The 21,869-nt window shown below is 37.2% G+C and overlaps 1 protein-coding gene across 1 annotated transcript in view; it reads right to left on the bottom strand.

Annotated features, from left to right (window-relative positions):
• LOC141899961 (titin-like) overlaps positions 1 to 21,869 on the bottom strand; it is an 89,779-nt gene that overhangs the window by 67,171 nt on the left and 739 nt on the right. The window contains exons 3-45 of the mRNA XM_074786650.1: positions 21,545 to 21,841; positions 20,860 to 21,468; positions 20,485 to 20,775; positions 20,050 to 20,337; positions 19,031 to 19,930; positions 18,591 to 18,893; positions 18,280 to 18,507; positions 17,799 to 18,095; positions 17,108 to 17,716; positions 16,706 to 16,996; positions 16,307 to 16,594; positions 15,302 to 16,201; positions 14,946 to 15,215; positions 14,519 to 14,803; positions 14,131 to 14,427; positions 13,440 to 14,048; positions 13,041 to 13,331; positions 12,639 to 12,926; positions 11,633 to 12,532; positions 11,277 to 11,546; positions 10,854 to 11,138; positions 10,462 to 10,758; positions 9,770 to 10,378; positions 9,377 to 9,667; positions 8,975 to 9,262; positions 7,968 to 8,867; positions 7,612 to 7,881; positions 7,193 to 7,477; positions 6,804 to 7,100; positions 6,110 to 6,718; positions 5,740 to 6,030; positions 5,346 to 5,633; positions 4,941 to 5,243; positions 4,247 to 4,843; positions 3,866 to 4,135; positions 3,492 to 3,776; positions 3,086 to 3,382; positions 2,355 to 2,963; positions 1,987 to 2,277; positions 1,630 to 1,917; positions 1,214 to 1,516; positions 495 to 1,091; positions 97 to 366 (exon numbers count right to left, since the gene is read on the bottom strand). Of these exons, the coding sequence (XP_074642751.1) occupies positions 97 to 366; positions 495 to 1,091; positions 1,214 to 1,516; positions 1,630 to 1,917; positions 1,987 to 2,277; positions 2,355 to 2,963; positions 3,086 to 3,382; positions 3,492 to 3,776; positions 3,866 to 4,135; positions 4,247 to 4,843; positions 4,941 to 5,243; positions 5,346 to 5,633; positions 5,740 to 6,030; positions 6,110 to 6,718; positions 6,804 to 7,100; positions 7,193 to 7,477; positions 7,612 to 7,881; positions 7,968 to 8,867; positions 8,975 to 9,262; positions 9,377 to 9,667; positions 9,770 to 10,378; positions 10,462 to 10,758; positions 10,854 to 11,138; positions 11,277 to 11,546; positions 11,633 to 12,532; positions 12,639 to 12,926; positions 13,041 to 13,331; positions 13,440 to 14,048; positions 14,131 to 14,427; positions 14,519 to 14,803; positions 14,946 to 15,215; positions 15,302 to 16,201; positions 16,307 to 16,594; positions 16,706 to 16,996; positions 17,108 to 17,716; positions 17,799 to 18,095; positions 18,280 to 18,507; positions 18,591 to 18,893; positions 19,031 to 19,930; positions 20,050 to 20,337; positions 20,485 to 20,775; positions 20,860 to 21,468; positions 21,545 to 21,841 (17,331 nt within the window). The remainder of the gene's footprint in view (positions 1 to 96; positions 367 to 494; positions 1,092 to 1,213; positions 1,517 to 1,629; positions 1,918 to 1,986; positions 2,278 to 2,354; positions 2,964 to 3,085; positions 3,383 to 3,491; positions 3,777 to 3,865; positions 4,136 to 4,246; positions 4,844 to 4,940; positions 5,244 to 5,345; positions 5,634 to 5,739; positions 6,031 to 6,109; positions 6,719 to 6,803; positions 7,101 to 7,192; positions 7,478 to 7,611; positions 7,882 to 7,967; positions 8,868 to 8,974; positions 9,263 to 9,376; positions 9,668 to 9,769; positions 10,379 to 10,461; positions 10,759 to 10,853; positions 11,139 to 11,276; positions 11,547 to 11,632; positions 12,533 to 12,638; positions 12,927 to 13,040; positions 13,332 to 13,439; positions 14,049 to 14,130; positions 14,428 to 14,518; positions 14,804 to 14,945; positions 15,216 to 15,301; positions 16,202 to 16,306; positions 16,595 to 16,705; positions 16,997 to 17,107; positions 17,717 to 17,798; positions 18,096 to 18,279; positions 18,508 to 18,590; positions 18,894 to 19,030; positions 19,931 to 20,049; positions 20,338 to 20,484; positions 20,776 to 20,859; positions 21,469 to 21,544; positions 21,842 to 21,869) is intronic.

Raw genomic sequence — 21,869 nt, 5'->3', positions numbered from 1 at the left:
TTAAGAGTATATTTTTGTGAATAACATGCAACAAACAATTAAGTAGATACAACAAACATAATACATGCATGAAGATAAATAAAGATTGAAATATACCTTTGACAAGAAGTGCTGCTTTTGATTCAATATCTTTGTATGTAATGCTGTATTCTCCTACATCCTCTTCAACAACATCTTTGATAGAAAGTTGATAAACAGCTCGATCTGAAGTCAGCTTGTATTTCTTTCCAGAATCAATTGGTTTTCCATTTTTGTGCCATTGGACCTCAAGATTTGACTTTGAAAGTTTACACTCAAATGTCACTTGGGCAGGTAATTTCTTCACTTCCTGGTCAGTCAGTGGTTTCAGAATTTCAATAGGTGAAACTAAAACACATATATGTATACAGTGTTAGATCTCTTTACTTATCAAATATCGTGATATCACATATATTTTGAAATATTTGATCTAGCTCTAAGTTACATAATGAGAAATGAGTGGAAATTGAACATACCACATTTGACAGTATCTGAGGGCTCTGATGGTTTACCCGCACCAGCTTTATTCAGAGCAGTCACTCTAAACACATATTCTGTTTCTTCTTTTAGATCTTCCACTTTGAATTCAGGGAGTTGTATATTTATGTCTGCATTTATCACATTCCACTTGTATTCATTTGATTTCTTCATTTCAACAATGTAATTAGTAATTGGACTTCCACCATCATCATTCGGTGGCTGCCATTTCAAAGTAACTGATGAAGATGTCACATTTGAAGCAACTGGTTTGCTAGGTTGACCAGGCACACTATATGGATCTTTGGCTTTGATTGGTCCACAAACATCTGACGGTTGGCCAACACCTTCATTATTTTGAGCAGAGACTCTGAATTCATATTCTTGATTTTCAACAACATCTGAAACTGTTACTGACATGTCACTGATTGGCTCTTTGTTAAGTTTCACCCATCTAGTGCTGTATGCTTGCCGCCGCTCAACAATATATCCTATAATTTTAGCTCCACCATCGCTGTCAGGTTTCTCCCAAGCTAATGTAATTGATGATTTAGATGTATCAGTAGCTCTCAACTTCTTTGGTGGCCCAGGTACATCTAAAAAAGTACAGTGTTAGGTGAAATATACTACAGGAAAATGCATATCGGATGATAGTACAATTTGACTGAAAGAAAAACAATGAAGAAATATATAGAAAATGCCCAAATAAATATCTTACCATATTTACTTTTGATGGTAACAGCTTTGTCAGTTTCTGATGGCTGACTTTCCCCAACTTCATTTTCAGCAATGACCCGGAAGTAATACGCATTACCTTCTATAAGTTTAGGGACTACTAAGGCCAGTGTACCAGGTTTAGTTTTGCCAGCATTAGACCAGGTCGATTTCTTTGCATCACGTTTTTCAATAGAGTACCCAGTAATAGGGGATCCACCATCATCAACTGGTTTTTCCCAAGTCAATGTTACAGAATCCTTTTCTATTGTTTTGACATGAACATTCTCAGGAGACTTAGGTACATCTAAAGAAAAGCGTTCATTTTGATAGGAATTAATTTTTGTTAAGATTCAATATCATTGCAAATTAAAAAATTCATTATCCTGCTCATGTCATTGTTAATATGAAATAAAGTACCTTTAACACTTAGTGGGAATTCTGCAACAGCTTTGCCAACTTTGTTCTCAGCTGTAACCACATATCTTCCAGCATTTTTCCTTGTAACATTTTTCACTATCAATGTTGAAATATCTTGTTTTGTGTCAATCTTTATATCACCCGATGTAGTCAATGTTTCACCCTCAAATGTCCATGCAATCCTTGGCTCAGGCACTCCATCTACTTTCACCATGACGGTAAATGTATTTCCACCTTTCAAGTTCTTTTCTCCATCAAATTTTTTGTCATAATCAATGGTGGGCTTGACTATGAAATAGAATACAAAAATTAGAAATATAATTCATAGAATTGATTAAACAGAATACATGTACTTACCATCAACAGTGAGCGTAGCAGATGTGCTAACACTACCAAGAGCATTTGATGCTTCACATTTGTACATTCCTGTGTCTTTACTAGGTTCAGTGTTGAATATCGTCAGAGTAGCATTTCTACCATCATATTTCATTTTGTGTCTTTTTGTTTCACTGAGTGTCTTGCCATCTTTGTACCATGTTATCTCAGGTGTTGGTTCACCAGCAGCTATTCCACACTCAAGTACACCTTCCTCTGGAGCAATAACTGTTTTATCCTTCATATCAGACTTGACTTTAGGTGCTGTACCAACTTAAATTTTTGAAAATGAAATTAATTTTACCGGTCAAAATATGGACCATTTTCTATTTTTAGTTAAGTTAACTTACCAAGAGGTGCCTCGATATTGACTGGCTCGGTATTTTCTGCTGCTGGCCCGACACCAGCTTTGTTTTCAGCACTTACACGGAAAACATACTCAGATTTCGTTACCAGTTTCTTAACAGTATAAGTGGTATCTGTAACTTTTTCACCAACATTAGCTTGGGTCCACTTCCTTGCATCCTTTAATCGATATTCAATTATGTAATTTATGATAGGAGCACCACCATCGTTCTCTGGTTGGGTCCAAGTTAGTCTTATTGAGGAATCTTTGATATCACTGTATTTTGGTTTTCCCGGGGGTCCTGGTTTATCCCAGGGGTCCTTAGCCGTAAATGGCTTAGACGGGGCACTTGGCTCACCGACCCCAGCCTTGTTTTCAGCACTGACACGGAATTCATATTCACTATCCTCACTCAAATCTGTTATGCTAAGAGAAAGATCAGTTAATGACTGCTTGTTGAGTTTGATCCACCTATTGCTGCTAGTAAGACGTCTCTCTAAGTTGTAACCAGTTATAGAGGAACCTCCATTATCTTCCGGTGCTTTCCAGGTAACAAGGCATGATTTTTTCAGTATGTCTGTCACTTGAGGTGCATCTGGTTTTCCTGGGGGTGCTTCAAATAAAATGTATTCTCATTAACAAAAGATAACAAATAAACCAGATTTTGATAAGTTACAGCGGTACATGAAATACACTTCTATGTTTTAACAAATTTGTGGATATCTATCAACTAACCAAAACTATGCTTGGCTGTTACTGGTCCAGATAATTCAACAGGATCGGATAATCCTACTTCATTTTCAGCCGTAACTTGGAACATGTACTGTGTACCCTTGAACAATTTGACAGCTTTATATTCACAGATCTTAGTAGTGCCATCTTTCACATATGTTCCTCGTTTTATATCTCGCTTTTCAATGATATATGCTGTTACTTCCGAATCACCATCATCTTTAGGCAAGTCCCACTTAAGCTCAGCAGATTCCGGGGTAACATCACCGAGGGTCAAGTTTCTTATTGGCGATGGTTTGTCTATAAATATTCCAACAACATTAACAATCTCAATACTTCATTCTCATTTACAATCTAAGAAATCAATATCTATTTAAATCTGGATGGTTAAGATTCACATGATACTTACCAATAACCTTAACATGGATTGTGACACTGGTGCTACCACACTTATTCTTCACTTTACAAGTGTATTCTCCAGTGTCACTGCGGAGAACTCGGTTTAGAGTCAGAGCAGTCATGCCACGGATGGTTTCCACTTTCATTCGCTTATCAACAAGTTTACCATCATTGAATGACCATGTTACATCAGGCATGGGGCTAGCCATAAATGGAATTTCGATGACAGTTGATGTATTTGTTTTCATGATTATTCTGTCCTTGAATTCTTTGTCCATCATGAATTGTGGTGAAACTGAAAAAGTAATGTTCGACATCCCAAGCATTTATGCATAAGAAGACTATTTGAAACAAAGTCAGAAAGGTCACATCAGAAGCACATACCATAAACATTGAGTTTTGCACTCGATTTTAAGTCTTTGAATTTGATTGAATATTCGTCATCATCTTCATCTGTGATATCATTAATGACAATAGAGTATGTGCTGCCTTTATTGTCCATCTTATACTTTTTACTTGGTTTGAGAATTTTGTCATTTTTGTACCACTGAACTGCCAGTCCTGTTTTTGAAATTTCACATTCAAATCTCGCTGTCGCAGGAATCTTCTTAATTTCCTGGTCTTCTAATGGTTTCACAATTTCAATGGGTGTTTCTAAAAAAAGGTATTAAAAATAATTCTGTGTCCTCTAATAACAACTTCATTGAAATTAGCTTAATTATTCAAATAAATTACAGTTAATGCAAATTTTGTCAAACTACTAACCGTATCGAGCTATATCTGATGGCTCTGAAGGCTGACCCTTCCCAGCCTTGTTTTCTGCAGTCACACGGAAAACATAGTCTGTTTCAATTTTCAAGCCATGTATCTCATATTCGGGTATAGGAACTGTGAAATCAGCGTTTACAGTAGTCCACTTGTATTCTGAGGATTTTTTAATTTCTATAATGTAGTTGATTATTGGGCTCCCACCATCATCCATTGGTGGCTGCCATTTAAGAGAAAACATTTCAGATGTCATCTTTTGTACTTCAGGCTTGCCTGGTTTTCCTGGGACATCATACGGATCCTTAGCTTTTATAGGGCCAAGAGTATTGGATGGTGGACCAACACCTTCACTATTTTGAGCTGAAACACGGAACTCATATTCCTGATTTTCAGTAATATCACTAACATCAACAGATAGTTCAGGTAATGGTTCTCGGTTTAATGCAACCCATCGTGAACTGAAAGCTTGTCTTCTTTCTATGATGTAACCAATGACTTTTGTACCGCCATCTTTATCCGGTTTTTCCCACGCCAGTGAGATATTTGTCTTAGATGCATCGGTGGCTCGTAGATTTTTAGGTGGCCCAGGTAAATCTGTAATCAAACATAAGTGACGCGATTAATACAAGGATTGTGACACAAACTTCTTTTTTCAAATTTCATCTTTTTATAGAAATAATAATTATCTTACCAAATGGACTTTTGGCTTTGATTGGTTTTTCTGTCTCTACAGGTTTACTTGGACCTATGTCATTTTCAGCATATACACGGAAGTAGTATTCGTTGCCTTCAATTAATTTCTTTACATCAATGGTGAGAGTATCAGGATTTGTCTTTCCAGCACTAGACCAAGTAGATTTCTTTGTATCTCGTTTCTCAACAACGTAACCAGTGATTGGAGAACCTCCGTCATCCGTTGGAACTTTCCATGACAACTTGACTGATTCCTTTTGTATATCCTTCACTTCAATATCACGAGGAGGAGATGGTTTATCTAAAATCATTTGTACACAAACATCATTCAATTTTCAAACCACAGGTAGCTAAAAGTATTAATTACAGATACTAAGCAAAATAGCTCAAACAACAAAACTACCTCTGACAGTTAGTGGAAATTCAGCTGTGGCTTTTCCCACTTTGTTTTCTGCCAACACAACATATTTGCCAGCCATTTTCTTGTTGATATTTTTCACTGTTAAGGTTGACATTCCGTTCTTTGTGTCAATCTTTACATCACCTGATGTGGTCAAAGATTGGTCATTAAATGTCCATGAAATTGTTGGTTCTGGTACACCACTTGCTTTTATCATTATACTCAATGTAGTTCCACCTTTCAAAGCTTTAAGGCTTTTATGTTTTTCATCATATTCAATATTCGGTTTTGCTGAAGATAAATAGATATTATATTAAAATGAAATTCAAAGGAAAACAAAACATGCGAAAGACGTTTTTAAAAACTTGGCGCATATAATGCAGGTCAAGTTATTTACCATGAACAGTAAGTGTAGCGGATGTACTAACACTACCAAGAGGATTTGACACTTCGCATTTATACATTCCTGTGTCTTTGCTTGGTTCAGTATTCAATATTGTTAGTGTCGCAATCTTGTTGTCATATTTCATTTTATGTCTTTTGGAATCAGAAATAGATTTGCCATCCTTAAACCATGATATATCTGGAATAGGTTTTCCAGCAACTATTTCACATTCCAGAGCAATGCTTTCAGGAGCAATAATATCTCTATCTTTCATATCAGACACAATCTTTGGAGCGGTTCCAACTAAAAAGTGGAGAGACAACAATAATTAGTTAGACAAAGCTACATCCTCACATTTCATTCTAGATCAGTTAAAACTAACCAAGTGGCTCTTTGATATTGACAGGTTCTATATTCTCTGCTGGAGGTCCTATACCAGCTTTGTTTTCAGCTTTGATACGGAAGACATACTCCAAATCTGTTGTGAGTTTCTTTACCACATATGTAGTATCTGCGATCTTAATACCACTGTTAGCCTCAATCCATTTCTTGCTTTCTTTCTGTCTGTATTCAATGATATAGTTGATAATTGGAGCTCCACCATCACTCTCGGGTGGAGTCCAAGTTAGTTTGATTGAGGTGTCTTTGATATCACTGTATTTTGGTTTTCCTGGTGGTCCTGGTTTATCCCATGGATCCTTTGCCGTAAATGGTTTAGATGGTGCACTTGGCTCACCGACACCAGCCTTGTTCTCAGCACTGACACGGAATTCATATTCATTGCTTTCCATCAGGTCAGTTACATTCAGAGTAAGCTCTTTCAGTGGTTCCTTATTCATTTTGATCCAACGATTGCTGCTCGTCAAACGTCTTTCAAGGTGATAGCCAGTAATAGGTGCACCTCCATTATCATCAGGTGCCTTCCATGTCACAACACAAGACGTTTTGAATATATCTGAAACTTCAGGTGCCTCTGGACGTCCTGGAACATCTGCAAAATTAAATGTATTTTATTTTAAAACACAAACATTTTGAAAGCATTTTATTCACTCTTCACCTTGTTAATGATCACTTACTACAAGAATGTTGGGCCACAACTCCACCTTTCAACTCAACCGGCTCCGATAAACCAACATCATTTTGAGCTAATACTTGGTACACATATTGTTTACCCTTGGCTACTTTAGTTGATTTGTATTTACATTCTTTGCAGGTTCCATCCCTTGAATACGAAGATCTGTTGGACTCTCGCTGTTCAATGACATATCCTGTGATTGGTGAGCCACCATCATCCTTAGGAGCTTCCCATTTCATCTCAATGGATTCAGGAGTTACCTCTTCAATGGCCAAATTACGCACAGGAGAAGGTTTGTCTGTAGAATTGTAAATTTAAAACATGTAGTATTATCGAACATAAAATACTTGTACAATTGAAAACCAGGTAGGGATCAAAAAGATAGCTTACCAATTACTGTGACCTGTATGGTTACATCTATACTACCAAGTTCATTCTGTACTTTACAAGTGTATTCTCCTGTGTCACTACGAATTACTCGGCTTAGAGTCAGAGCAGTCATGCCACGGATGGTTTCTACCTTCATTCTCTCATCAACGAGTTTACCATTATTGAATGCCCATGTTATCTTCGGCATTGGACACGCTATAAATGGTATTTCGATGACAGTTGATGTGTTGGCTTTCATAATGATCTTATTCTTGAAAGATCTATCCATCAAGAATTTTGGTGCAACTGGAATTGAAATCAATATCATGACAAAAGAGCTTTCTACGAAAAATTACTTTCTTCTGTTGATCAGAGGGCAATGAAAAGAGTGAATGTGAAACATCCGAGACACACAGAATTTTAATGTAAAATGAACTTACTTTTAACGATCAGGGCTGCAGATGATTCAATATTTTGAATTTTTATCGAATAATCTGAGACATCTTCTTCATTGACATCATTAATGGTTAAACGATAGATCTTTCCTCTAGATTCTATCTTGTACTTCTTACTAGATTTTATTGTTTTATCACCGATGAACCATTTGACATCTAAATCTAATTTTGAAATTTCACACTCAAATGTAACAGTGCCTGGAATCTTTTTGATCTCCTGATCAGTCAGTGGACGTATCAGCTCTAGCGGTGCTTCTGTTAGAAAGAAACAATACAGGTATTCAGTTCATCAGAGTTATTCACAGTACAATTCATTCAGAATGAAGATAATTGATACTTACCATATCTAGCAACATCAGATGGTTCAGAGGGCTTTCCTTTTCCAGCTTTGTTTTCTGCTGTTACACGGAATATGTAGTCCGTCTCTACCTTTAATCCGGTAACCTCATATTCTGGCAGGGGTACATTCATATCTACATTGATAACAGTCCATTTTCTGTCCATTGGCAGTTTCGTTTCGACAACGTAATTAATAATTGGGCTTCCTCCATCATCCGTTGGCGGTTTCCACTTCAGAGTTGCTGATGTCGCAGTAATTTTTTCTACAACTGGTTTTCCGGGCTGACCTGGAACATCAAAAGCGTCTTTTGCCTTTATTGGGCCCAAAGTATTCGACGCAGGCCCCACACCTTCGCTGTTTTGAGCTGAAACCTTGAATTCATATTCCTGGTTTTCCACCACATCAGTCATTGTTAGACTAAGCTCGGGTAATGGTTCCTTTGTCATTTTAACCCAGCGTCCGGTACGAGCTTGACGTCGTTCAACGATGTAGCCAATAATTTTTGCTCCACCATCAGAATCTGGTTTTTCCCATGTTATGGAGATAGATTTCTTTGAAGCATCAGTAGCTCGTAGATTTTTAGGAGGTCCCGGAAGATCAAATGGACTCTTTACTCTGACTGATTTATCCGTCTCACATGGTTGGCTTTGTCCTACGTCATTTTCAGCGATCACACGGAAATAGTACTCATTGCCTTCAATAAGTTTAGTTACATCAAGTGTCAGATTTCCAGCATTGGTTTTACCAGCATTTGACCAGGTTGACTTTTTGGCATCACGCTTCTCAATAATATATCCAGTTATAGGTGAACCACCATCATCTTCAGGTTTTAACCAAGTCAATGTTACAGACTCCTTTTGAACATTGCTCACTACCAAGTCATGGGGTGCAGATGGAACATCTAATGGAAAATTAGAATAATTAATTGAATGTTCAGATGTAAAAGTATCTTTATACATGAATTTGAAAATGTACAATTTCCGTTCCCAAAGCAAAGAGCAACTTTACCTTTAACAGTCAGAGGGAATTCTGCTGTGGCTTTTCCAACTTTGTTTTCCGCTGATACAACATATTTGCCAGTGCTCTTCTTATTAATATTTTTCACAGTCAGGATTGATATGTCTTTCTTTGTGTTAATTTTGGTATCACCAGATGTGGACAGTGGTTTATCATTAAATGCCCAAACAATTGTTGGTTCAGGGAGTCCGGACACTTTGACTGTCACTGAGAATGTACTGCTTCCATTCAGTACCTTTTCTCCTTCGTATTTCTTGTCATATTCAATAGTTGGTTTAACTATCAAAAGATACATGTTAATAAATAAAGCTACAGAAATTACCAATTTTCAAATTATTATTGATAGAAAATATTCCGATTGAATGGTTTAAAAGTGCTAAAAAAACTACATACCATAAACAGTAAGCGTAGCTGATGTGCTGACACTACCAAGAGCATTTGACGCTTCGCATTTATACATTCCTGTGTCTTTATTAGGTTCTGAGTTTGAAATCTTTAATGTTGCGATTTTGTTGTCATATTTCATTTTGTGTCTCTTAGAATCAGAAATAGATTTGCCATCTTTAAACCAAGTGATCTCAGGAGCAGGTTCACCAGCTGCAATCTCACATTCAAGTACTGCCTCTTCTGGTGCAGTGACAGTCTTATCTTTCATGTCTGATACAATCTTCGGTGCAGTACCAACTGGAAAACAAATCAAGTCATATTGATATACTGGTATTGATATATACACATCAACGGAACAAAATTCATTATATCACACACACTACGATAAAACTAATTTACCTAATGGTGCTTTTATGTTCACTGGTTCAGAATTTTCAGCTGGAGGTCCACGTCCAACTTTATTTTCAGCACTTATACGGAACACATACTCAGAATCTGTCTTGAGTTTCTTGACTGTATAAGTGGTCTCTGTAACATTCTCATCAATATTGGCTTGAGTCCATTTTTTTCCATCCTTCAATTTGTATTCAATAACATAATTGATAATTGGAGCACCGCCATCATTCTCAGGTGGAGTCCAAGTTAGTTTGATTGAAGTGTCTTTGATATCACTGTATTTTGGTTTTCCTGGTGGTCCTGGTTTATCCCACGGATCCTTGGCTGTGAATGGCTTAGATGGTGCGCTTGGCTCACCGACACCAGCCTTGTTCTCGGCACTGACACGGAATTCATATTCATTGCTTTCCATCAGGTCAGTTACATTCAAAGTAAGCTCTTTCAGTGGTTCCTTATTCATTTTGATCCAACGATTGCTGCTCGTCAAACGTCTTTCAAGGTGATAGCCAGTAATAGGTGCACCTCCATTATCTTCAGGTGCCTTCCATGTCACAACACAAGATGTTTTGAATATATCTGAAACTTCAGGTGCCTCTGGACGTCCTGGAACATCTGCAAAATTAAATATATTTCAAGACATGAACGTTTTGACAACTTTTTTTATCCACTCATGAGTACGTATAATGATAACTTACTGCAAGAATGTTGGGCCACAACTCCACCTTTCAACTCAACTGGCTCCGATAAACCAACATCATTTTGAGCTGATACTTGGTACACATATTGTTTACCCTTAGCTACTTTAGTTGATTTGTATTTACATTCTTTGCAAGTTCCATCCCTTGTATACGAAGATCTGTTGGACTCTCGCTGTTCGATGACATATCCTGTGATTGGTGAGCCACCATCATCCTTAGGAGCTTCCCATTTCATCTCAATGGATTCAGGAGTTACCTCTTCAATGGCCAGATTACGCACAGGAGAAGGTTTGTCTGCAAAGAATTTGATTTGAGACATGAAGTATTATTGAACATAAAATACTTGTACAACAATTGAAAACCAGGTAGGTATCAAAAAGATAGCTTACCAATTACTGTGACCTGTATGGTTACATCTATACTACCAAGTTCATTCTGTACTTTACAAGTGAATTCTCCTGTGTCACTACGAATTACTCGGCTTAGAGTTAGAGCAGTCATGCCACGGATGGTTTCTACCTTCATTCTCTCATCAACAAGTTTACCATCATTGAATGACCATACTATCTTAGGCATTGGACACGCTATGAATGGTATTTCGATGACAGTTGATGTGTTGGCTTTCATAATGATCTTATTCTTGAAAGATTTATCCATCAAGAATTTTGGTGCAACTGGAATTGAAATATCAATGTCATTAAAAAGTATCAGTGCATTCTACGAAAATTACCTCCTGTTGATCAGAGGGGGAGTGAAAAGAGAAAATGTGACACGTCATAGACACACAGGATTTTGATGAAAATAAAACTTACTTTTAATGCTCAGGGCTGCAGATGATTCAATATTTTGAACTTTCACGGAATAATCTGAAACATCTTCTTCATTGACTTCATTAATAATCAAACGATAGATCTTTCCACTCGATTCCATCTTGTACTTCTTACTAGATTTTATTGCTTTATCACCAATGAACCATTTAACATCTAAATTTGATTTTGAAATTTCGCACTCGAATGAAACAGTGCCTGGAATGTTTTTGATCTCTTGATCTGTCAGTGGACGTATCAGCTCTAGCGGTGCTTCTGTTAGAAAGAAACGGTATAGGTATTCAGTTCACCAGTCTTACTCACAATACAATTTATTCAGGATAAGGGTAATTAATACTCACCATATCTAGCAACATCAGATGGTTCAGAGGGCTTTCCTTTACCAGCTTTATTTTCTGCTGTTACACGGAAGATGTAATCAGTCTCTAACTTAAATCCGGTAACCTCATATTCTGGCAGGGGTACATTCATATCTACATTGATAACAGTCCATTTCTTATCTGTTGGCAGTTTCATTTCGACAACATAATTTATGATTGGACTTCCCCCATCATCCGTTGGCGGTTTCCACTTCAGAGTTGCTGATGTCGCAGTAATTTTTTCTACAACTGGTTTTCCGGGCTGACCTGGAACATCAAAAGCATCCTTTGCCTTTATTGGGCCCAAAGTATTCGACGAAGGCCCCACACCTTCGCTGTTTTGAGCTGAAACCTTGAATTCATATTCCTGGTTTTCCACCACATCAGTCATTGTTAGACTAAGCTCGGGTAATGGTTCCTTTGTTATTTTAACCCAGCGTCCGGTACGAGCTTGACGTCGTTCAACGATATAGCCAATAATTTTTGCTCCACCATCAGAATCTGGTTTCTCCCATGTGATAGAGATAGATTTCTTTGAAGCATCAGTAGCTCGTAGATTTTTAGGAGGTCCCGGAAGATCAAATGGACTCTTTACTTTGACTGATTTATCCGTTTCACATGGTTGGCTTTGTCCTACGTCATTTTCAGCGATCACACAGAAAAAGTACTCATTGCCTTCAATAAGTTTTGTTACATCAAGTGTCAAAGTTCCAGCATTGGTTTTACCAGCGTTTGACCAGGTTGACTTTTTGGCATCACGCTTCTCAATAATATATCCAGTAATAGGTGAACCACCATCATCTTCAGGTTTTGACCAAGTTAATGTTACAGCTTCCTTTTGAACATTGCTCACAACCAAGTCACGTGGTGCAGATGGAACATCTAAAGAAAAATTAGAATTAGAAATTAAACATTCAAATGAAAAATATTTTAATACATGAATTAGAAAATGCACAATTTCCATTCCTAAAGCAAAGAGCAACATTACCTCTAACAGTCAGAGGGAATTCTGCTGTGGCTTTTCCAACTTTGTTTTCTGCTGATACAACATATTTGCCAGCGCTCTTCTTATTAATATTTTTCACAGTCAGGATTGATATGTCTTTCTTAGTGTCAATTTTGATATCACCAGATGTGGTCAGTAGTTTATCATTAAATGACCAAACAATTGTTGGTTCAGGGAGTCCGGACACTTTGACTGTCACTGAGAATGTACTGCTTCCATTCAGTACCTTTTCTCCTTCGTATTTCTTGTCATATTCAACAGTTGGTTTAACTATCAAAAGATACATGTTAATAAATAAACCTACAGAAATTACCAATTTTCAAATTATTATTGATAGAAAAACTTCCGATTGAATGGTTTAAAAGTGCTCAAAATACTACGTACCATAAACAGTAAGTGTAGCTGATGTGCTGACACTACCTAGGGCATTTGACGCTTCGCATTTATACATTCCTGTGTCTTTATTAGGTTCTGAGTTTGAAATCTTTAATGTTGCGATTTTGTTGTCAAATTTTATTTTGTGTCTCTTAGAATCAGAAATAGATTTGCCATCTTTAAACCAAGTGATCTCAGGTGCAGGTTCACCAGCTGCAATCTCGCATTCAAGTACTGCCTCTTCTGGTGCAGTGACAGTCTTATCTTTCATGTCTGATACAATCTTCGGTGCAGTACCAACTGGAAAAAAAATCAATTCATATTGATATACTGGTATAGCGATTGATATATACACATCAACGGAACAAAATTCATTATATCACACACACTACGATAAAACTATTTTACCTAAGGGTGCTTTTATGTTCACTGGTTCAGAATTTTCAGCTGGAGGTCCACGCCCAACTTTATTTTCCGCACTTATACGGAACACATACTCAGAATCTGTCTTGAGTTTTTTGACTGTATAAGTGGTCTCCGTAACATTCTCATCAATATTGGCTTGAGTCCATTTTTTTCCAGCCTTCAATTTGTATTCAATAACATAATTGATAATTGGAGCTCCACCATCATTCTCGGGTGGAGTCCAAGTTAGTTTGATTGAGGTGTCTTTGATATCACTGTATTTTGGTTTTCCTGGTGGTCCTGGTTTATCCCATGGATCCTTAGCTGTAAATGGTTTAGATGGTGTGCTTGGCTCACCGACACCAGCCTTGTTCTCAGCACTTACACGGAATTCATATTCATTGCTTTCGATCAGGTCAGTTACATTCAGAGTAAGCTCTTTCAGTGGTTCCTTATTCATTTTGATCCAACGATTGCTGCTAGTCAAACGTCTTTCAAGGTGATAGCCAGTAATAGGTGCACCTCCATTATCTTCAGGTGCCTTCCATGTCACAACACAAAACGTTTTGAATATATCTGAAACTTCAGGTGCCTCTGGACGTCCTGGAACATCTGCAAAAGTAAATATATTTCAAGATATGAACGTTTTGACAACAGTTTTATCCACTCATGAGTACGTATAATGATCACTTACTACAAGAATGTTGGGCCACAACTCCACCTTTCAACTCAACCGGCTCCGATAAACCAACATCATTTTGAGCTGATACTTGGTACACATATTGTTTACCCTTGGCTACTTTAGTTGATTTGTATTTACATTCTTTGCAGGTTCCATCCCTTGAATACGAGGATCTGTTGGACTCCCGCTGTTCGATGACATATCCTGTGATTGGTGAGCCACCATCATCCTTAGGAGCTTCCCATTTCATCTCAATGGATTCGGGAGTCACCTCTTCAATGGCCAGATTACGCACAGGAGAAGGTTTGTCTGTAGAAATGTAAATTTAAAACATGAAATATTACTAAAGAAGAATACAATAGTTGAAAATCATGTAGGTATCAAACAATCGCTAGCTTACCAATTACTGTGACCTGTATGGTTACATCTATACTACCAAGTTCATTCTGTATTTTACAAGTGTATTCTCCTGTGTCACTACGAATAACTCGGCTTAGAGTCAGAGCAGTCATGCCACGGATGGTTTCTACTTTTGTTCTGTCATTAACGAGTTTACCATCATTAAATGACCATACTATCTTAGGCATTGGACATGCAATGAATGGTATTTCGATGACAGTTGATGTGTTGGCTTTCATAATGATCTTATTCTTGAAAGATTTATCCATCAAGAATTTTGGTGCAACTGGAATTAAAATATCAATGTCATTAAAATGTATCAAGTGCTTTCAACAAAAAATTACCTCCTCCTGTTGATCAGAGGGCAACGAAAAGGGCAAATGTGAAATATCACAGACACAAGGGAATTTGATAAAAATAAAACTTACTTTTAATGATCAGGGCTGCAGATGATTCAATATTTTGAATTTTCATGGAATAATCTGAAACATCTTCTTCATTGACTTCATTAATGATCAAACGATAGATTTTTCCTCTAGATTCCATCTTGTACTTCTTACTAGATTTTATCTCTTTATCGCCAATGAACCATTTAACATTTAAATCTGACTTTGAAATTTCACACCCGAATGTTACAGCGCCTGGAATCTTTTTGATCTCTTGATCAGTCAGTGGACGTATCAGCTCTAGCGGTGGTTCTGTTAGAAAGAAACGGTATAGGTATTCAGTTCACCAGTCTTACTCACAATACAATTTATTCAGGATAAGGGTAATCAATACTCACCATATCTAGAAACATCAGATGGTTCAGAGGGTTTTCCTTTACCAGCTTTATTTTCTGCTGTTACACGGAAGATGTAATCAGTCTCTACCTTTAATCCGGTAACCTCATATTCTGGCAGGGGTACATTCATATCTACATTGATAACAGTCCATTTCTTATCTGTTGGCAGTTTCATTTCGACAACATAATTTATGATTGGACTTCCCCCATCATCCGTTGGCGGTTTCCACTTCAGAGTTGCTGATGTCGCAGTTATTTTTTCTACAGCTGGTTTTCCGGGCTGACCTGGAACATCAAAAGCATCCTTTGCCTTGATTGGACCCAAAGCATTTGACGCAGGCCCCACACCTTCGCTGTTTTGAGCTGAAACCTTGATTTCATATTCCTGGTTTTCCACTACATCAGTCATTGTTAGACTAAGCTCGGGTAATGGTTCCTTTGTTATTTTAACCCAGCGTCCGGTACGAGCTTGACGTCGTTCAACGATATAGCCAATAATTTTTGCTCCACCATCAGAATCTGGTTTCTCCCATGTGATAGAGATAGATTTCTTTGAAGCATCAGTAGCTCGTAGATTTTTAGGAGGTCCCGGAAGATCAAATGGACTCTTTACTTTGACTGATTTATCCGTTTCACATGGTTTGCTTTGTCCTACGTCATTTTCAGCAATCACACGGAAATAGTACTCATTGCCTTCAATAAGTTTTGTTACATCAAGTGTCAAAGTTCCAGCATTGGTTTTACCAGCGTTTGACCAGGTTGACTTTTTGGCATCACGCTTCTCAATAATATATCCAGTTATAGGTGAACCACCATCATCTTCAGGTTTTAACCAAGTTAATGTTACAGATTCCTTTTGAACATTACTCACTACCAAGTCGCGGGGTGCAGATGGAACATCTAAAGGAAAATTAGAATTAAAAATTAAACATCAAATAAAAAATATTTTAATACATGAATGAGTAAATGCACAATTTCCGTTCCTAAAGCAAAGAACATCTTTACCTTTAACAGTCAGAGGGAATTCTGCTGTGGCTTTTCCAACTTTATTTTCCGCTGATACAACATATTTGCCAGTGCTCTTCTTATTAACATTTTTCACAGTCAGGACTGATATGTCTTTCTTTGTGTCAATTTTGGTATCACCAGATGTGGACAGTGGTTTATCATTAAATGTCCAAACAATTGTTGGTTCAGGGAGTCCGGACACTTTGACTGTCACTGAGAATGTACTGCTTCCATTCAGTAACTTTTCACCTTCGTATTTCTTGTCATATTCAATTGTTGGTTTAACTATTAAAAGATAAATGTTAATAAATAAAGCTAGATATTCTCAATTTTAAATTTCAATTGATAGAAAATATTCCAATTGAATGGTTTAAAAGTGCTCAAAATACTACATACCAAAAACAGTAAGCGTAGCTGATGTGCTGATACTCCCAAGAGCATTTGACGCTTCGCATTTGTACATTCCAGAGTCTTTATTAGGTTCTGAGTTTGAAATCTTTAATGTTGCGATTTTGTTGTCAAATTTTATTTTGTGTCTCTTAGAATCAGAAATAGATTTGCCATCTTTAAACCAAGTGACCTCAGGAGCAGGTTCACCAGCTGCAATCTCGCATTCAAGTACTGCCTCCTCTGGTGCAGTGACAGTCTCGTCTTTCATGTCAGATACAATCTTCGGTGCAGTACCAACTGGAAAATAAATCAATTCATATTGATATACTGGTATACAGATTGATATATACACATCAATGGAACTGAATTCATCATATCACATAGACAGCTACGACTTAACTAATTTACCTAATGGTGCTTTAATGTTTACAGGTTCGGAGTTTTCAGCCGGAGGTCCACGCCCAACTTTATTTTCAGCACTAATGCGGAACACATACTCAGAATCTGTCTTTAGTTTCTTGACTGTATAAGTGGTCTCTGTTACATTCTCATCAATATTGGCTTGAGTCCATTTTTTTCCATCCTTCAATTTATATTCAATGACATAATTAATAATTGGAGCTCCGCCATCATTCTCAGGCGGAGTCCAAGTTAACTTGATTGATGTGTCTTTGATATCACTGTATTTTGGTTTTCCTGGTGGTCCTGGTTTATCCCACGGATCCTTGGCTGTAAATGGCTTAGATGGTGCGCTTGGCTCACCGACACCAGCCTTGTTCTCAGCACTGACACGGAATTCATATTCATTGCTTTCCATCAGGTCAGTTACATTCAGAGTAAGCTCTTTCAGTGGTTCCTTATTTATTTTGATCCAGCGATTGCTGCTAGTCAAACGTCTCTCAAGGTGATAGCCAGTAATAGGTGCACCTCCATTATCTTCAGGTGCCTTCCATGTCACAACACATGACGTTTTGAATATATCTGAAACTTCAGGTGCCTCTGGACGTCCTGGAACATCTGCAAAAATTAAATATATTTCAAGACATGAACATTTTTGCAGCACTTTATCCACTCATGACTATGATTAAAGATCACTTACTACAAGAATGTTGGGCCACAACTCCACCTTTCAACTCAACCGGCTCCGATAAACCAACATCATTTTGAGCTGATACTTGGTACACATATTGTTTACCCTTAGCTACTTTAGTTGACTTGTATTTACAATCTTTACAGGTTCCATCCCTTGAAAAGGAAGATTTGTTTGACTCGCGCTGTTCGATGACATATCCTGTGATTGGTGAGCCACCATCATCCTTAGGAGCTTCCCATTTCATCTCAATAGATTCAGGAGTCACCTCTTCAATGGCCAGATTACGTACAGGAGAAGGTTTGTCTAAAATAAGAATGTATTCAAAATGCAGTTCTCAGTTGAAACCTCCATTACGTATCATAAATGAAAACATATGCACGTTTTTACATTTAATCAACTAAGAATTCATATTCAGTAGAATGAACCTTACCAATTACTGTGACATGAACTGTGGTGTGAATATTTCCAAGTTCATTTTCAATTTTACAGGTATATTCCCCAGTATCACTTCGATTCACTCGACTCAATGTCAAGGCGGTCATACCACGGATGGTTTCTGCTTTCATCCTTTCATCAATGAGTTTACCATCATTGAATGACCACTTGATAGTGGGCATAGGACATGCAACAAAAGGAATCTCAATGACAGTTGATGTGTTGGATTTCATAATGATCTTGTCTTTAAAGTTTTTGTCCATCATGAATTTAGGAGGAACTAAAATGAAATGTAGTTTGTTCTTTATCATTCAAGTGATGAAAAGTGAGATCAAAAATCATGAAATAAATGTCTATACATACTTTTTATAATAAGAGCTGCAGATGACTCAATGTTTTTTATTTTAATCGAATACTCTGCAACATCATCTTCTGTTATATCACTAATGGTTAATCTGTAGACCTTTCCTCTAGATTCAATCTTGTACTTTTTACTAGATTTGATTGTTTTATCACCGATAAACCATCGAACGTCTAAATCCGATTTTGAAATTTCACACTCAAATGTGACAGTTCCTGAAATCTTATTAATTTCTTGATCAGTCAATGGACGTATTAGCTCCAAATCTGGTTCTAAAACAAAGTATGCAAACAACTGTAAACGACCTATTCACAAGAAATTACCAGTGACATAATGAATTGAGATAAATGAAAAGCTGCATAATTATTGAAGCTTTGTATGAATTGAGATTAATGAAAAGCTGCATAATTATTGAAGCTTTTTTTAAAATCCTGTAGCTTACCAAATTTGGCAACATCTGATGGCTCGGAGGCCTTTCCTTGTCCAGCTTTATTTTCAGCGGTAACCCTAAATATATATTCCGTCTCCGTTTTCAAACCAGTAACTTCATATTCTGTTATTGTTATATCAGCGTCTACTTGAACTTTGGTCCACTTCGAATCAGTTGGTTTCTTCATTTCAATTATGTAATTGGTGATTGGGCTTCCACCATCATCAGGAGGTGCTTTCCATTTCAAGAAGGCGCTTTGAGCAGTTATCCTATCAACAACTGGTTTTCCAGGCTGTCCTGGAACTTCATACGGGTTCTTAGCTTTGATTGGTCCCAGAGTGTTTGATGGTTCACTCAGACCTTCAGCATTTTGGGCAAATATTCTGAATTCGTATTCTTGATTTTCAGTAACATCTGTGATACTTAATTGAAGTTCTGGAGTAGGTTTTTTGTTAACTTTTACCCATCGAGTACTGTGGGCCTGTCGTTTTTCAACAATGTATCCGATGATAGGTGTTCCACCATCAGACTGAGGACGTTCCCATGTAATATTAATTTCAGATTTTGTAACATCTTTAGCCTTAGGATTTTGTGGAGGGCTTGGCACACCATATGGACTCGTTGCCTTAACTGGTTTGTCTGTTTCACATGGCTGGCTTTGTCCAACCTCATTTTCAGCAATCACACGGAAATAATACTCGTTGCCCTCAATAAGTCTTGTAACATCAAGGTTGAAAGTATTGGAATTTGTTTTTCCAGTGCTGGACCATGAAGTCTTTTTGGCATCACGTTTTTCAATGATATATCCAGTGATAGGTGAACCGCCATCATCATCCGGTTTTTTCCATGTAAGTGTAACAGATTCTTTTTGGACATTAGTAACAGTTACATCTCGGGGTGGTGAAGGCACATCTAAAATAAAATCAATCAATTTTCATTCAGATGTGATCATATCAGAAATAACACAATTACAATGAAAGCTACAATATTCATTATTCAGATGAATATGATTAATCTATGCTAAAATTAACCTTTGACTGTCAGTGGGAATTCTGCTGAAGCTTTTCCAACTTTATTTTCTGCTTTAACTGTGAATTTGCCATTGCTGCTCTTATTGACATTTTTCACAGTCAGGATTGATATGTCTTTCTTAGTGTCAATTTTGGTATCACCAGATGTAGTCAGTGGTTTGTCATTACATGACCAAACAATTGTTGGTTCAGGGATTCCCGACACTTTGACTGTCACTGAGAATGTATTGCCTCCATTTAGTATCTTTTCGCCTTCATATTTCTTGTCATATTCAATAATTGGCTTAACTATTAAAAAAGACATTGACAAAAAAGACAAAAAAATTTGAAAACAATAAAATCATGAAATTGGGAAATCAAAATCTTTTCGATACTACAAAAGCTGAGAAAGAACTATATTATGAACAGTATACGAACACGTGAATTACTACATACCATAAACAGTAAGCGTAGCTGATGTGCTGACACTACCAAGAGCATTCGACGCTTCGCATTTATACATTCCTGTGTCTTTATTAGGTTCTGAGTTTGAAATCTTTAATGTTGCGATCTTGTTGTCATATTTCATTTTGTGTCTCTTAGATTCAGAAATAGACTTGCCGTCTTTAAACCAAGTGACCTCAGAAGAAGGTTTGCCAGCTGCAATTTCACATTCGAGAACTACCTCTTCTGGCGCAATCACGGTCTTATCTTTCATGTCTGATACAATCTTGGGTGCTGTACCAACTGGAAAATGATGACATGAAATCATCAATATGTATCTAATATCAATCAATTACCTAGGCAATGAATTAATCTAATGTTTCATACCTATAGGTTCCTTGATTAGAACTGGCTCAGAGTTTTCAGCCGGCGGTCCACGACCAACTTTGTTTTCAGCACTAATACGGAAAACATACTCAGAATCTGTCTTAAGTTTCTTAACAGTATATGTTGTTTCAGCTACTGTCTCATCCATATTGGCTAAGGTCCATTTCTTTCCATCTTTGAGTTTATATTCGATGACATAATTCATTATGGGAGCTCCACCATCATTTTCCGGAGGAGTCCATGTCAATTTAATTGAGGTATCCTTGATGTCACTATATTTTGGAATTCCTGGTGGTCCTGGTTTGTCCCATGGATCCTTGGCAGTAAATGGCTTGGAAGGTGGACTTGGCTCACCAATACCAGCTTTATTCTCAGCGCTGACACGGAATTCATATTCATTGCTTTCTATCAGATCAGTTATACTCAATGAAAGTTCAGGAATTGGCTCTTTGTTTAGTTTAATCCAACGGCTGCTACTTGTAAGACGTCTTTCCAAGTGATAACCAGTAACTGGAGATCCACCATCATTTTCTGGTGCCTTCCAAGTAACAATGCAAGACTTCTTGAAAATCTCTGACACTAATGGCGCATCAGGTGGTCCAGGTTTGTCTACAAAAGAAATCATTTAGGGTTAAGCTCGATACTTTCCAAATTATGTAAGATAAAGAGTGCAAAGACAACTTACCAAATGTGTGCTTAGCAACAACAGCACCCTTCAATTCAACAGGAGCTGACAAACCAACTTCATTTTCAGCAGTGACTTGGAACATGTATTGATTTTTTTCAACCAACTTAGAAGCAGTATAATCAAGGTCTTTTGTTTTTCCGTCAGAGGAATAACTGGCTCGTTTCATATCACGTTTCTCAATTATGTAATTTGTAATAGGCGATCCTCCATCATCTGCAGGTGCATCCCATTTCAGATATGCAGAATTTGGAGTAACATCTACTAACGTGAGATTCTGTATGGGGGATGGTTTGTCTAAAAAAATTTGAAAAATTAACATTAA

Source organism: Tubulanus polymorphus, chromosome 1 (assembly GCF_964204645.1).
Source record: "Tubulanus polymorphus chromosome 1, tnTubPoly1.2, whole genome shotgun sequence".
In the NCBI taxonomy this organism is placed as follows: Eukaryota; Metazoa; Nemertea; class Palaeonemertea; order Tubulaniformes; family Tubulanidae; genus Tubulanus; species Tubulanus polymorphus.
The sequence above is the reverse complement of the archived record's forward strand: the minus strand, read 5'-3'. Positions and strand labels throughout refer to the sequence as shown.